The sequence below is a fragment of the Ochlerotatus camptorhynchus genome, unplaced genomic scaffold (genome assembly GCF_037179485.1).
Source record: "Ochlerotatus camptorhynchus isolate MF236.1 unplaced genomic scaffold, CSIRO-AGI_Acam_v1.1 ptg000682l, whole genome shotgun sequence".
NCBI classification, from domain to species: domain Eukaryota; kingdom Metazoa; phylum Arthropoda; class Insecta; order Diptera; family Culicidae; genus Ochlerotatus; species Ochlerotatus camptorhynchus.
Window position 1 is genome coordinate 101,511 of NW_027041159.1, and position 16,652 is coordinate 118,162.

The 16,652-nt window shown below is 42.8% G+C and overlaps 1 protein-coding gene across 2 annotated transcripts in view; it reads left to right on the plus strand.

Annotated features, from left to right (window-relative positions):
• The window catches only part of LOC135714629 (small subunit processome component 20 homolog), a 136,914-nt gene that overhangs the window by 86,339 nt on the left and 33,923 nt on the right, over window positions 1-16,652 (plus strand). For both annotated transcript variants that reach the window (XM_065238012.1, XM_065238011.1), the window contains exons 7-8: window positions 8,813-10,456; window positions 10,522-10,687. In XM_065238012.1, coding sequence (XP_065094084.1) covers window positions 8,813-10,456; window positions 10,522-10,687 — 1,810 coding nt within the window. The remainder of the gene's footprint in view (window positions 1-8,812; window positions 10,457-10,521; window positions 10,688-16,652) is intronic.

Sequence of the window (16,652 nt, forward strand, 5' to 3'; positions counted from 1 at the left end):
CGTTATGAGTATGAAATTTACGTTTCATTCGTATGAATTAGAAACGAGAGGAATACGAAAAGCAATCGAATCAACTATGAAATTCATTGTAGCTATTTGTAGTCTTTTTTTCTTGCAAATTAATTATATACATGTAATCATAAATTCATATTTATTTTTTAAACAAAGAAAAATTTGAGTTTGCGTTGCATTTGAGTTTTTGTATTATAAACAACATCACTCAAAAATTACCTTTAAAATTTTAAGTGCCGGGACTACAATCTGCCTGACTATTGATGCCACTGGTTCCAACTTTAACTCACTTATGTCCGTTATCGCAACAGCATTGCAGTAACCGCAGTATTTTGATGTTAGGCAGATTCTGTGGACACATTGATAGTAAATATTTGAAATAATCTTTACATTACCTTCTTACGTTTTGTTCTAGTCATTATGCAATTCACGTCCAAATCGAATCGCTCTTCTGGATCTACCAGTACGCGATAATGGTTGTTATAAATGCCATACACTCTATAATTTTAAATATGTAGGTAGGATCCGGAAAATTATTTAGAATTCAGCGTTTTTACCTCTAAATACAGTTCAAGTTTCCGCCGTAACTTTAACATACGCTAGTAATTTCGGTTCGTACGCCATATTGTTTTGTTTTGAACAGCGTTTCATACGAACGACGTATGATTTTTGCCACACAAGATCAACTCATAAAGTTCATTGCAGCCTCGTATGAAATTTAGACTAATTTCGTATGGGAATCATTTTTGAGTCATGTAATTTTCATACGCATGCTATGAATAACATACGTGTCGCATGAAACTATTTCCAGAGCTCAAAATGCTTGTTCATACGAAACATATTATGAAAATCGTAATTCTAGTTTCCTCAGTGTAGGATACCGTCAAAAAAGGTGTGAAAGTCTAGGAGATAGAAATTAACTTTTCTGCTCAGGCCAAAGAGAGTAGTAATAAATTTTCTATTAGCGACGTGTTTTCCTGAGCTGTTTTTAATATTAGTGGCTTTGCATTTCACTTGTTTGCTCGTTGGAATTAGGCGAGCTGAAATGAAGTTTTTGTTTGAGCCGCTGTCTATTAGTATTTTCGCATCCTTCCCAAAAAATGTCATGGTAATGTATGGAAGTCCATTAATTGCGTTCAAGTCTGCGTGGTACAACTTGGGGCAATTTGAAAATTTACATCCGATTCATCTTCGTCATCTTCTGCACTGAAAATAACTTTTTTTTATATAAGAAACAGCGCTACTTCGTCGTAATCGCCCATTTCCGTTCTATCGAGCAGAAATCATCAATAATATCAATGATTTCACCGTGCACAAATCAATAATACGTTTGTTCCGATCCGTTAGTTCGTAAGCCACAACATGAAGCCTATTACAGCGCATTGTATGAATATTTACACTCATTGTTCTCAAAACAAAAGAAGCGCTCCTAGCTACTCCACTTTTTCTACCATCATCCGTAGGACGAAGAAAATCTAATGGCGTTTCAATGCGTTAGGACGGAATTGAAACTCGTAGGACGAATTTGGAATCAAGACACAGTGTTAGATTTTTAATAATATCTCAACATTGTTTGACTCTTTATTAAATCCAACGGTACGTATGGAAAGGTGAATAAATTTAGAAGTTATCTTTAATGAAAACATTTCATGTTTTGTTCAAACCCTTTTAAAAAAGAGAGAGAAAGTGCGGGATGTGCTTAGTAGGATCAAAAACCCTAACGTGATCGCTCGTTTGTTCTATGAATTTATTCTTTATTTTCTGCACCGATTTTTTTACGGAGAACTACGTGTTTGTCGACTATACTGGGGTGCAAATCAAAACATATGTGTTATGAAAAAGGGTTAGGTTTTGAACGCTTGTAACTTTGTCATTTAAAAACGAAATGAAAATCCAAATACGCCAATCGATAGGACATTACAAATTTGGTGAAATAAATATTCTTTTCAATTTTCCATTACAAACTTTTGAAAAAGAAATATCATGAAATAAACGTTTTTCCCAAACCCAGTCGTCATAATCTGGCACCGCTTCGGACGGCTGGATCACCAGCGATGGGGTGGAAGGAGACTTCGGTGTCCTGTTTAACTGAGGGGCTGTTCATTAACTACGTAGACAGTTTAAAGGAGGGGGGGGGGGGTGGCAATTATCCACGGCATAGTGTAATAACCTGCAGAACAATCATCAAACAGAATATTACCATTGGAATTGCTTTGAGCATTATTCCATAAGCGGTGTTTTGCATTAAAATCATCACCACCAATAATGAAGAATTTAGACCTATGACGGGTAAGTTTCTGTAGGTCATCCTGGTCTGCGCATTGGAATGGTAAACAGGCAGCTATAAACGTAAGTTGTCCAAATTGTGTTTCAACAGAAACTCCAAAAGTTCAAAAAACTTTGGTTTCAAATGAAGATAGAATTTTATGTTTGATTCGTCTATGAACAATGATGGCAACGGCACCACAGGCTCCGATCATTTCGATAAATGGAATAATTTGCGTCCCTTTAACCTTATGGTCAGGTTTAAGGAACGTTTCAGTTATAACGGCAATATGCATGTTATGAACTCTCAAAAAGTTAAGCAATCGACTAAATTTTCAATAGCGACCAAAAACATCCATTATTACCGTCCCAATGACACGTTCATCTAGATAAAATTGATAAATAGCGTTTCCTACCTGTCGCTTAGAACGAGATCTAAGGATCGCTTTGCGAGTCTTCAGTACGGATTTCCGGATAAACTGACGCGATTGGTCAAGGTGACGATGGATCGAGTGATGTGCGTTGTTCGAGTATCGGGGACACTCTCGAGTCCCTTTGAATCTCGAAGGGGGTTACGGCAAGTTGTTGGACTTTCGTGTCTGCTATTCAACATCGCGTTAGAAGGTGTGATCAGAAGAGCAGGGATAAACACGAGTGGCACGATCTTCAGGAAGTTCATCCAGCTTCTTGGCTTCACCGATGACATCGACATCATAACTTTGAGACGATGACGGAAACGTACATCAGACTGAAGGCTGAAGCTAGGCGGATTGGACTTGCCATCAACGCATCAAAGACAAAATACATTAAAGGAAGAGGTTCTAGGGAAGACAATGTTAACCTCCCACCCGAGTTCAGATTGGCAGGGACGAAATCGAAGTGGTCGATGAGTTCGTGTATTTGGGCTCAGTCGTGACCGCCGAAAATGATACCAGCAGAGGAATTCAAAGACGCACTATGGCAGGGAATCGTGCCTACTTTGGACTCCGGATGACGCTCCGGTCGAATAAAATTCGCCACCGCACGAAGTTGACTGTCTACAAGACGCTAAGGCCACGAGACCTGGACTATGCTCGTGGAGGACCAACGCGCACTTGGTATTTTCGAACGGAAAGTGTTGCTTACCATCTACGGTGGAGTGCAGATGGATGATGGAACGTGGAGGAGGCGAATGAACCACGAATTGCACCAGCTGCTGGGAGAACCATCCATCGTTCACATTGCAAAAATTGGGCGACTACGGTAGGCTGAGCACGTCGCAAGAATGCCGTACGACGACCCAGTGAAAATGGTTCTCGAAAGCGGTGCAACAGGAACAAGAAGAGGCGCGCAGCGGGCAAGGTGGATTGACCAAGTAGAAGGCGACCCGCGGACCTTTCGCAGACTATGAGGCTGGCAAAGTGTGGCCCTGGATCGAGTAGAGTGGAGACGACTTCTACGGACAGCAGAGAATAACAAGGCCTTAGCCTGATTGGTAAGTAAGTTTGAGTTTCCCACAAATTGGATTTCTGGTTTTCACCAAAATTTGAACATTTAAATTTCCTAGAATCTTCCTTCACAGGATAGTTGTCCTTTGCGCAAGAGGAATCACCACAATTCATGCATTTAGCTGGCATGTAGCAATTTTTGGTTACGTGACCCCACCTCTGTCACTTACGGCAATGGGTGAGGTTTTGGAAATTTCCTCTAGTCTTCCTGAAATGTTCCCGCTTCACTCGGACATGGAGCATGAGGTTAGTTTTTTTTCTAAGGCTTAAGGTTTTTAGTTCACTAGACTTGAAGTGAACTAAATAAAAATCATTAGAAATCCCGTTGCGCGGATCGCCAGGATGGGATTTAATTTTCATTTTGATTACTTGGAGTGGCACAACTCCAATAATTTTGCCAGCTCATCTTTGATCTGATCCATGGATTCACCACTGGGCAGTCCTGACAACCTTGAACACACGTTCAATTTTGGTGTCATAAGTAAAAAATTAGTGCTGCTTCTCAGTAAGATACTTGAGAAGACGTTTGAATCCGTCCTAGGTTTCAGCCAATACACGGCATTCACCCCGACGGCCAATTTTCAGTGAAAACTTGAATTTCACGAAGTTCAAAAGTTCCGTGCGAAGAGCATGGAAATCGGCTGAATTGGTAAGCGTGATTACCTCACACCCCAGCAGGCCTGGGTTCAATCCTAGTCGGCGCCGCCGGGATGTTCTGAGGCATAACATCTCTGATCCGGCCTTCATTCGGGAAGTAAAGCTGTTGGTCCCCGGTTCATGTGTTGATGGGTCGATAGGAAATCTGCAGAATAATAACTAATCAATCAGAAGAATGGCCGAAATATCATGAGCGCATTATGCACTTTATTGATCAACAGCAGGTATTTGGAATAATTCCTGATCTACCTACTTGCTTGAAGAATATCTTAGAGGCAACAATTAGAGATCCACACAACAATTAGCGATCTCCAGAATAATTACTAATCAACCAGAAAAAGTACCAAAATATCCAGAGAACATTACGCTGAACTTCAAAACGTGCATGTGAGATTGGAGGCAATGGCCATCGAGAACGATTCATGGAACAATGTTGAGCAGGTACTCCAGAATCCTTCGAGGCTAAACGATGCGTCTTCGTTATCCTCGAATGGTCCATCTGCTCAACTGGAACACACCATAGATGTTTCTACGATCTACTGCTTCTGGACCACCACCATCACCACCGAGACGCATCGTGGATAGCACTGTGGAAGCCCCTGATTTATCTGCCTTCGTCGCGCTGATTCCAGCCAGCGCTCTGCATAGTCGTCTCGGCCCTGAGTGTAGATGTAGGTCGGGGGTCTTCCAACCAGCTATTACTGGCAAGTATATTGATGATTCAGCCTATCATTTGCCTGATACCGCTTCAACTTCTAGCTGTGCTTCCGGTTCTGCGACCTCCACATTAGCCACCATGTCCATGCATCCGTCCTGCCAACTGCCAGCAGGTGTATGCCGCCACCTGCTCTTCCTCGTATCCGGGATACCTTAAAACAGGCACTGAGGAAGCTTCCGAACCTCCCGACCCAGTCGCGCTTGCTGCAGACATCCGCCATCGTCATCGTCCCGGTCCTGTGGTCGGTGATGGTATCGGGGGCTTCCGGCCTGCAACCTCAGGCGAGTATGTTAGCGATTCCGAGCTTTCGGTACCTGATGTCCTTTTGATTTCTAGTTCCCGTGATTGCTCCTCGAATGGTCTCCGGATCTACTACCAAAACGTGCGTAGGCTGAGGAATAAAATCGACTCGTTTTTCCTGGCTGTTGTGGAGGCCGAATATGATTTGATTGTGCTGACGGAAACGTGGTTGGACGACCGAATTTAGTCATCGCAACTTTTCGGGTCACTCTATTCCGTCTTCAGAACTGACCGGTCTACCCTAAACAGTCAAAAATCGCGCGGTGGCGGAGTCCTGATAGCAGTATCTACGATACTAGCCAGCTATTTGGTGACTACAATCAAGCTGTTGTGCAGTGGCGCTTTACAGATAGTGGCACATCATTAATTGATCCACTGCTTTCGTATATGCCGGTTGCTTGCTGTGCTCTTTTGGACGGTTTTAACTTTAACGGGTTCACACAAGTGAATACTTTTCCGAACCGAAATGGACGTTTGCTAGATCTTGTCCTGGCAAATGATTCCGCACTACTGGGCACTTCTGTTTCCTTGCCGGTCGAGCCACTGATTGATCTAGATGCCGATCATCCCGCTCTCGTCGTGTCATTAAGTTTACCTACGTCGATTCTTTTTACGCCGTCATCTGAGTGCTACTCTTTGGACTTTCGCCGGGCCGATTATGTTGCATTGAACAATGCGCTTACGGAAATTGATTGGTAATTTATCGAAACAGCCGCTAGCGTGAATGATGCTGTGGATTTTTTCAGTGCTGCACTGGAAGATGCTATTTTCCGCATTGTCCCAGCTCCGCTAAAGCCTGCATGGTCTAACCCACGCCTACGCGTGCTAAAACGTCAACGCTCTGCCGCCCTCCGAAAGTATTGTAACTCTTGCTCGCCGTACTACAAACGACTGTTCAATTTTGCGATATGTAGTTATCGAAATTACAATCGCTTTCTCTATAATCGACACGTGAGACGCACGGAAGCGAACCTTCGCACGAATCCGAAAAGTTTTTGGTCGTTTGTCAACTCCAAACAGAAGGAATCCGGGTTGCCTTGTTCCATGTTTCTCGGGAATGACTCGGCTAATAGCGAAAGAGAAAAATGCGACTTGTTTGCTCGTCATTTCAAGCAAGTGTTCCACGATTTCTCCGCTTCGCCAACACAAGTGCTGGACGCTACTATTGGGGTGCCACGTGATGTGTTTAGTTTCGTTATTCCGCGCATTTCAGAAGACATGGTGATAGCCGCAACACGCAAACTGAAGCTCTCGTTGGCCGCCGGACCTGACGGCATTCCGTCATCAGTTCTAAAAGGTTGTGTAGCCAATCTCTGCATTCCACTTGCGAGGATATTCAATCTCTTGGCACAAAATGTGAGTTCCGCTGCCGCTTTAAACTTTCTTATCTGTTTTTGTACAAAAAAGGAGATAAACGGAATGTCATAAACTATCGTGGAATCACCTCCCTGTGTGCCTGCTCAAAACTTTTCGAGATTATCATAAATGGTGCTCTGTTCGCACGCTGCAAAAATTATATCGATATTGAACAACACGGTTTCTACCCGAAACGCTCCGTGTCCACGAACCTGGTGCAGTTCACTTCTAACTGTCTGCGATGCATGGATTCAGGATGACAAGTCGATGCTGCGTATATGGATCTAAAAGCTGCATTTGACACGGTGGACCATAATATCTTGCTGGCCAAGCTGGAGATACTTGGCATCTCGTCAACTACTGTGGATTGGTTCAGATCTTACTTGGTGAATCACTATGTACATGTCAATATTGGCTCGTCGGAATCGGATGTTATCTCAAACAACGCGGGAGTTCCGCAAGGCAGTAACCTAGGACCGCTACTATTTTCGATCTTTTTAAACGACGTCGCCTTGCTGATACCATCAGGATGCCGCGTTTTCTATGCAGACGATACGAAAATCTACACAATTATTAAAAGCCTCTCGGACTGCTAAGCTCTCCAGAATATGTTTGGTATTTTTGCTGACTGGTGCTCAAGAAATTTGATGAGTCTAAGCATAGAAAAATGTAACATTATTTCCTATCACCGAAAAATCGAATTAATCATGTTTGACTATGTTCTCTACGGACACTGTCTTGCTCGTGCAGAGCACATAAAGGATATCGGCGTTACCTTGGACTGCAGACTCATTTTCAGAATCCACTACAATGACATCATCTCCAGAGCTAATCGACAATTGGGCTTTATTTTCAAAATAGCCGACAAGTGTCGTGACCCGCTATGCCTCAGGTCACTTTACTGCTCGCTTGTGCGATCCTTATTGGAGTTAAGTTTAGTTGTTTGGTGCCATTTCCATGCTAGCTGGATCACTAGAATTGTATCCGTTCAACGCAAGTTTGTGAGATATGCTCTTCGTTTCCTCAACTGGCGTGACCCAACGAACTTGCCACCGTACAAGGAGCGTTGCCGTCTCCTGGGAATCGAGCCATTAGAGGTGAGACGGACGGTCGCTCAAGCTATGTTCGCTGGAAAGCTGCTTACGGGTGACATTGACTGTCCAACACTGCTGTCACAGCTAAATATGTATGCCCCTGAGAGATCTCTTCGTCAACGCGACTTTCTGTTTTTGGAACCACGGAGCCGGAATTATACCCAATACGAGCCAATTCGAGCAATCAGCCGGCAATTCAACAACTTTTTTATATGTTCGGCTTCAATTTATCAGCTGACGTGTTTCGTCATCGGCTACTTGGCCTTTTCCGTACCGTTGACCGTAACTATTTAGTTTAAGTTTTATTCATTTAGACAATAACAATAACGTACCGTTAGATTTGATAAAGAGTCACAAATTGTTGAGATATTGTTTAAAATCTAATGCTGCTTCTTGATTCTAAATTCGTTCTACGAGTTTCAATTCCGTCCTAACGCATTGGAACGCCGTTAGATTTTCTTCGTCCTACGGATAAACGTATAAAAAAGGGATTCGCTGGGAGCGCTTCTTTTGTTTTGAGAACAATGAGCGTAAATATTCATACAATGCGCTCTAATAGGATTTATCTTATAGCTAATGAACTAACGCATCTGAACAAACCTATTATTGATTTGTGCACAGTGAAATCATTGATATAATTGATCTTTTCTGATCGATAGAACGGAAATTGGCGATTACGACGAAGTAGCGCTCTACCCTACCAGGGATTTTTTTTTTCAAACAGATGGGCAGTCTCTAGTGCGTTTATTCTGAATTTCTCGGTATTAATTCCGCTTTGATTTTGTCAAGATAGTGGTGGACAATGGTAGCAAAATCATATTTGGCAAATTAAAAAAAAAAAACGTATGGATGATTGTCTACGCAACCCCTCAAAAATGGTCTACGTAATTTATCAACAGCCACTAACATGAGTTTATTTACAGAGACACCATTGACGATGATAATATTGCTCCACCCTGTGCTTATGAGCTAGATGATGATGACAATAATGAAGAGGAAGACCACATTAATAGAAAATCTTCGGCAATTACATCAGTAAAAATCTCTTTTACCTGTAAAACTGTTCTCACGAAGGAAAATGCGGATATTGTAATGTATGATATATCCAGAGTTTTGATTCCTAGTCTGTTTTCGGTTATAAACTACAAGGAAATTCCAGACAGCATTAAGCCGAACGAACGGAAAGAACGGTATCAACGCGAAAAAGGAGAGATGTTAAAAATTCCCGTTGCAATTGCGATCGTTAAACTACTCCAAAAGTTACCATCAAAGTTTATGGATTTGAATTTCCCTAAGCTGCTGATAAAGGTGGTCAGCTTCCTGAAATCTAACCTAAAGCAGGTTCGCAGCATAGCACGACACACATTGAAAAATATGTTACTTTCTGTAGGTCCATCGGTTCTAAATACTGTTTTGGAATATCTAACAGCAATTCTGTCTCGTGGTTTTCAAGTGCACGTAATGGTGGCTACTGTGCACACATTGCTCGACGCCGTTAATGATAAATTGACTGCCGAAATTGTGGATGATATTTTGCAATCCGTTTTAAGTATATGCATCAATGATATCTTTGGACCGCTGGCTAAGGAAAAAGAGGTCGGTTCAGTAGCAAGCAAAACCCCGGAAGCAAAACCTAACAAAAAAAGTTTCCTCACACTTCAAATTTTAGCGAAGAAAATGAGCGAAAGCTCCGCTCTTGATATGATTATGCCATTCAAGGAAATAATTACTAAAACGAACTCAAGGAAAGCTGTCCTCAAAGTAGAAGAAGCATTAAGAAAAATTGCGGACGGATTTTGCTCCAATACGAACATCAGTATTGAATCCATGCTCGTTTTCGTGTATGGCATAACTTCGGAAAGCATTCCAGATTTGGTTTGCAGGGGTAAGAAAACACATTCAGAAAAGCAAGAGAACAAAATGAGAGAGCATATGGCGGATATTTACCTTATACCAGCAGAACCAAAACGAAGAGGAGCATTCAACCAAATTCCGTTTCTCAATAGATCAAAAACTAATGCCCATGTGTTCGTAGAAATGGGACTGGAAATATTACATTCGCTAATGAAGAAAAGTCAAGTGCTATCGTTGGATTATAAAGCAATTTTAGAACCTCTTGTTCCAATATTGGTTAACTCAATGAGCAGCAATCATATGAAAGTAACAACTCTTGGAATTAAATGCCTTTCTTCATTATGGTCGAGCAAGTTAAACCTGTCTAACGTTGAACAAAACATTGAAACAATTGTGGATAATCTGTTGAAGTTGTTGCACAAATATGCTACCACCATTGTCGGCCGGAATGATGCTAATTTCCAAATGGTAAAGACTACTTTTAAAGCAATTGTTACCCTGTTAAAACATGTAAAGTACTTCGAAATCAGTAACGCTCAACTTAAGATGCTATTGCTGTATGTTGAACAAGATCTATACCATAATGAAAAGCAAAATATGACATTGATCTTGCTGCGTTCGATTGTTGGAAGAAAGTTGATTGCCAGTGAGATGGTATCCATAATCAAAAGAGTTGCTGAGTTGAGTATCACTCACGATAGTCAAAAAATAAGGTTATATCAAATTCCATTATTAGACTTGCTTGAAAAGGATGAACCTTTTTATTTTTGTTTTATAGAGAGGAGTGTCGACAGATTGTGTTGGAGTATCTGCTGAACTATTCACTCGGAAAGAACATCGAGCATATCGTTCATTTCTACATTAGGCAGTTGGAGTACGAAGTGATAGCAGGTCGTGAATCTGCAGTCCAAATGCTACGGATGATGTTCAAATCGTTTCCAGCGGTGAGTGTAAACTTTTAAACTCTCTTATTATTGCATATTCAACTACACTGAACATAAATCACATGTAATATCCATTGATAAAATTCTTTAAATTTAATTGGATATCCAATGAACAAATCGCTTTGAAATATGACCATCATATATAAAGTGTAACCAGAAAAACAGATACATGTCATAGGATTGTCTCATAGCGCAATTTTATAAGTCAGTACCTACCTACCCAACTCCTGTGGTATGTGTACCCAAATCCTGTGGTATGTGTTTTCTCGTAGGATCTGCTTCTTTGCTCAGTGTCCCTCGAAAAATAACCCAACCCACTCTCACAACGATTGTCGAACTAATAATCATCGTTCCCCTCCCCAAAGACCGTGAGGACGTGCCCGCTGTCGGTACTGAGTACTGTATAAAGTTACGCAGAAGCCGTTCGGGAAACAATCTCATCCTGACAAATGATCATTTAATTAGATCCAATGTGATAAAAAGTGTGTTGACATGGTTGACATAGTCAGAATGAAATATATTTTGTGTGTGTGTGTGTGTGTGTGTGTGTGTGTGTGTGTGTGTGTGTGTGTGTGTGTGTGTGTGTGTGTGTGTGTGTGTGTGTGTGTGTGTGTGTGTGTGTGTGTGTGTGTGTGTGTGTGTGTGTGTGTGTGTGTGTGTGTGTGTGTGTGTGTGTGTGTGTGTGTGTGTGTGTCTGTGTGTGTGTGTGTGTGTGTGTGTGTGTGTGTGTGTGTGTGTGTGTGTGTGTGTGTGTGTGTGTGTGTGTGTGTGTGTGTGTGTGTGTGTGTGTGTGTGTGTGTGTGTGTGTGTGTGTGTGTGTGTGTGTGTGTGTGTGTGTGTGTGTGTGTGTGTGTGTGTGTGTGTGTGTGTGTGTGTGTGTGTGTGTGTGTGTGTGTGTCCTCTAGTTGCCAAGTGCAGCTCCACTAAAACCCATTCCTTACTTTCTCCTCTGCCTGGATCCCTTCGGGACCATTGTGAAGCAGCTACTTCGGGGCATAGCTCTGCTCATGCACTTCTGATACTCTCAGCGCTAGCTGGCGTTGCTGGATCGCTGATCTTCTCTCCATTTACGTTGCAGTTCCGACATAATCTGCGTGACTGCTCTGTTGACGACATTCTCAGTATCCTCCTCTCGACACATTTCATCGACGACATTCTCCACGTTAAGGACGGGCATCTCCCTTCGCACTGTCTCGAACCTTGGACAGTCGAATACCACATGCTTCGGCGTTTCATCGACGTTGCCACACTCCGGACAGAGGGGTGACGCTGCGTGTCCGAACCGATGCAGGTATTTGCTGAAGCAGCCAGTGGTCAGACAGAATCTGCGTTAGGTTGGACTTCTCCGTGTTTTCTGTTCACCCAGGTCGAAAGAATCGGTATTAGTCGTACCGTTTTCCGTCGTGTTCCACTCCTGTTGCCACTTAGCCAATGACTCCACTCTCACAACTTTCCGTACTCTTCCGGCTTCTCTCTGCCTGTAGCACTCGGTGTCCTCCGCCAGGGTGATGCCGATAGGGATCATACCCGCTATAACGCATACTGCTTCCGACGAGATGGTTATGTACGCACTCACGACTCGCATTACCATGAGCCGGAACGTACTGCTCAGTTTCCTTTGGTTCTGCTTCGTTTCCAGTGCTGCAAACCAGGCTGGACCTCCATACCTCAGTATTGATGACAACACACACGCGTTGATGGCCTCCGAAGCCTTCTCACAGGCATATTAGAGTTTAGCCGGTCATCGATCATCACTCCCAGGTATTTCAACGTACGCTTCGAGGCTATGGCGTGCTCCCCGACGGTGGTAGAACCGGCAGAAGCCCACTGTACCGCTTTACAGCCAGGGTTATTCTACGTGGCGAATGAGATGAGATTACTCGAGTCACTTATGTCACCCGATTCCAACTGGCGAATGAGGTGAGAAAAGTCACTTGGGATGAACCCGATGAACTCTCACCTTATTCTCACAGTTGTTTTTCGGTGACAAAAGTCGTACTGAAGTGATGATTTAAAGTGACAAGAGTCGTCACCTTTCCAGCAGTCGACTGGGTGTAAACATCCAAGAAAAAATCGCCAGAGGTGGATGAAATTGTTGGTAAGTTGTTTAAAATCAACTACAACAATACAACTTTCGATACATTTTGGTAATAGATTTTCAGGAAAATATTTATTTTCCATATACAGTATTTTTCGCATATAGCACAAGAGCTATTCGGGGCTGAAACCTCTGCTGAATGTCTAGACGTTTTTATATGCTGCATTGCTGAAATACATGTCTCACACTCTTCATGTCCCAGTTTGACCATTGAAATATTCATCTTTTTCAGTATTCGGCAGTAAAACTGGTAGCTTACATCAGTATCGTGTGATTGGTTATAGTTCCGGTGCATTTTCTTGATAGATAAGTCCGACGGCAAATACAACCGATTCGGAGCGTGGTGGGCGGCGTGGTAATGCGAAATGGTCGGATTGTACTTAGCGATGTGTGCTTTGACGCTGCTACTCTTTTCAGTGCTGCGCTCATATTGGCCTCGTTTGAGAGCCCTTCGTCCGATTTCTTCATCATCGTCAGCATCATCTACCATCCGGTAGATAATGTTTCTGTAACATAAAGGAAGTAATTAATGCATTAAGTTTAATCCTATTCCATATTATTTTCAGTAAATTCTTACCCGCAGTGTTCCCCGTATCCCAAAGTATTTAGAAAGAACTTTCTACAAACAAGGGGTGCTTCATCACTAGCCAGCGTTCGAATATGAAAATTGTACGAGTGGTGCTTTCGCAAAGTGTCATCGATGAATACATTACGACTCCGCCTTTGTACGGTTGTACGCAGAACCCGTTCTCGGATGAAATGCTTCTGACCAGCAGCGTCCAAACTCCAGAAGGTTTTATTCATATCAATCCTGTCATCTTTGCAGACCAAATTGCCGCACTCTTTACTGCACCCGCAATCTTCCCAAATTACGACATGAGCGGAGCGTCGTCTTTCCGCAACGTCACGCTTCCGGATTTCTTTTTTCGTGCTCTTATTCTGTCTTCCAGTTGTCTTCCTTTCATTTAAATCTGACTCGATATCAGAAGATCTGCAATCTAAATCATCAACCAGTTTTGCTGAACCGACTCCCGCTGACTCGTCACTTGGGTCCTGCTCTTGCTCCACGGACGGCAAAGTAGCGAAATACGACCGAAAACGTTGTAGTTTCTCCACATCATTACACGAAAACAATTCACCGTCTTTGGTCACAACATCAAATCCATTGCACTCTTCGTCGGAACTTTCATCACTACTTCCACCGTAAATCTGGATTAGATTCAAAGCGGACGTCATGATTTCGTAAAAAAGGAACGGTAAAACCGAGCGGTCCTTGACAAATTTAATTTTGTTTTGATTCAAGCTGGTAGTATTTGACAGATGCCTGCCATGGAGCGTTGAAACAGAGTGGGACTGGTATGCGATTATTTTTGTGAATGACGGGCAAAATAATCGCATATCAGTCCCCATCAGTCCCAGCGCGGTTTTCTTCGAATAACACTTTTGGTTTTTTAATTTATTGATGCAATAGTAATAAAGACATAATAATGCACGTAAATGAACAAAAGATTTTATTTATATCATGCGACACATATATGTACGTTAAAACATATGATTATTCCAACTTTGCTTGCTGTTTTCTCGGTTTGCTGTTTTTACATATGGGACTGATATGCGGTTACAGGCAGTGTAGGTCCTTTCCTTCCTGTGGAAGTACAAGTGATCCATAAATTATCTCCCCGGATACAAAACGAAGCAGTTGAAATATGCTGTTAATTTTACTCTTTAGTGTTTTGGAGGTTTCAAATAAGCAGACGTTCAGACTACAGAGTTATAACATGTTATAGCGCTATCGTGATGGTGGTTTCTGTTTTGCATCTATTTGACAACCGTTATAACATGTTATAACTCTCCAGTCTGGACAGCGTTTAAGTTTATTCAACTGGAGCCCATTACAGAATGCATCTAAAGTTTATTCTTCTGGCACAGAATCTTCATCATGATTGTTCTCGGCAAAAATAAACCGCAAACAGTTTGGATAATTAAACCGAAATTGTGTTGTAACAACTAAGTGCGCAAGTCTGATGCAGGGCTACTTGAGAATAAAGACCCAACCGTTCGGACCCCTGAAAGGCATGGTTGAAAGTCGAACATCTAACACCAGAACTTTCAGAGCCTCAGCAACAGAATTTTTGTCTATAATTAATGTTGTTTTGAATGTTTTATTCATGTAAAGGATTGAAGTATGAATATATAACCACCGACGAACCGACATGAATGATTATAGCAAAAACAATAAACATTTTGACCAAAGCACACTACTGACATCTGGCTCCGTGTTCGCGGGAAATATTTAGCTAAGCCATGAACCCGCATGCAAAAGTTATGGATTGGTTTTTGCCTGATCTTTTCTGGACAAATTATTTTTATCTAGATCAAAAAATCCTATGGTTTTGACAGTTCGGCAATGAGAACGTCTGGTTCGGTTGACGGTTAGAGGTAGAATAAAAATTTATTGTCGCATATAATAACTAGCCTACTGATGTAGACGCAGCTTACTGATCTTCAACACTCTTCCTTAAGCTGGCGTCTTCAAATATGCAATCCCATTGCTCTTTGGTTGCGTTCAAGCTTGACTCGCTGAAGTGGCTTCGTCAAACCATCTGCAACTTGGTCTTCGGTTTTGACGTAGTTGAGTTTGATAGTTTTCCGGTCCAACGCAGCACGGATGTAATGGTGCCGGACATCTATGTGTTTTATCCGGGGTGTGTATCCGCCGTTCCGCGCGATACAAATTGTACTCTGGTTGTCACAGCGCAACTCGATTGGATCTTGTTCGCCAAACTGCGACGACAGTCCTCGCCACCATGACGCCTCTTGTACCGCAGCAGACAACGCCTCACACGTTGAGAGTGATACGGTGGTCTGTCGCTTACAGCACCAGGATACTGCTCCTCCTTGCACCTTCTGTCGTCAAGATTGGACGCCCAGTCCGCATCAGAATAACCAACGAGCTTCGAGTCGTCGATCGCAGAATACATTAACTTCATTTTTGATCTTCCTTTCAGGAAACGGAGAAGGTGTTTCACTGCCTCCCAGTGCTTCGGTCCGGGGTAGTTGTTGAAACGACTCAAGAAGTTCACGGCGAATAGTATGTCTGGATGCGTACACTGTGAAAGGTACATCAAGCATCTGACGGCTTCCTGGTACGGAACATTCTTCATCCGCTCGGCTTCTTCCACAGTCTTCGGTGACATCTCCTTTGACAACTTTTCAGCGCTGTTCATTGAAGTGGCTATGGCCTTCGCATCCTGCATGCTGAACCGACGCAAGATGGAATCGATGTATGCCTCCTGGTCCAACGAAGCTGAACCTTCCGTACGGGTGATACGGATGCCCAAACAGCTCGTCGCAGGTCCCAAATCCTTCATCCGGAATGTACTGCTTAGCTTGGCCTTCAGGCTATTCTTCAGTGCGACATCGTTGGAAAATATTAGCACTTCGTCAACGTACACTGCAACGAACAAAATCTTCCCATCTTCGATCCAATAGTACAGGCACGGATCGTACTCCGATTGGATGAGTCCCAGCTTCTTCAGCGTGGCGTCCAGTTTGATGTTCCAGACCCTACTGGATTGCTTGAGACCATAGAGCGCTTTGTTCAAACGACATACCAGTTGTCGTCTTCCGGTGTTCATGAAACAAGGCGGTTGTTCCATGAAAATCTCCTCATCCAGATCTCCCTGCAGGAACGCGGTGATGGCATCCATCTCGTCCACCTGCAGATCTTACTTTGCGGCCAATGCAAACAGGAACCACAGTGAATTGTGACGAACGACAGGAGAGTCTTCTGATACCGTATGCCGTGCTGCTTCAAATAGCCTTCGAAACCACGGCTCACATACCCATTCCCGTTGTCGGTTCGTA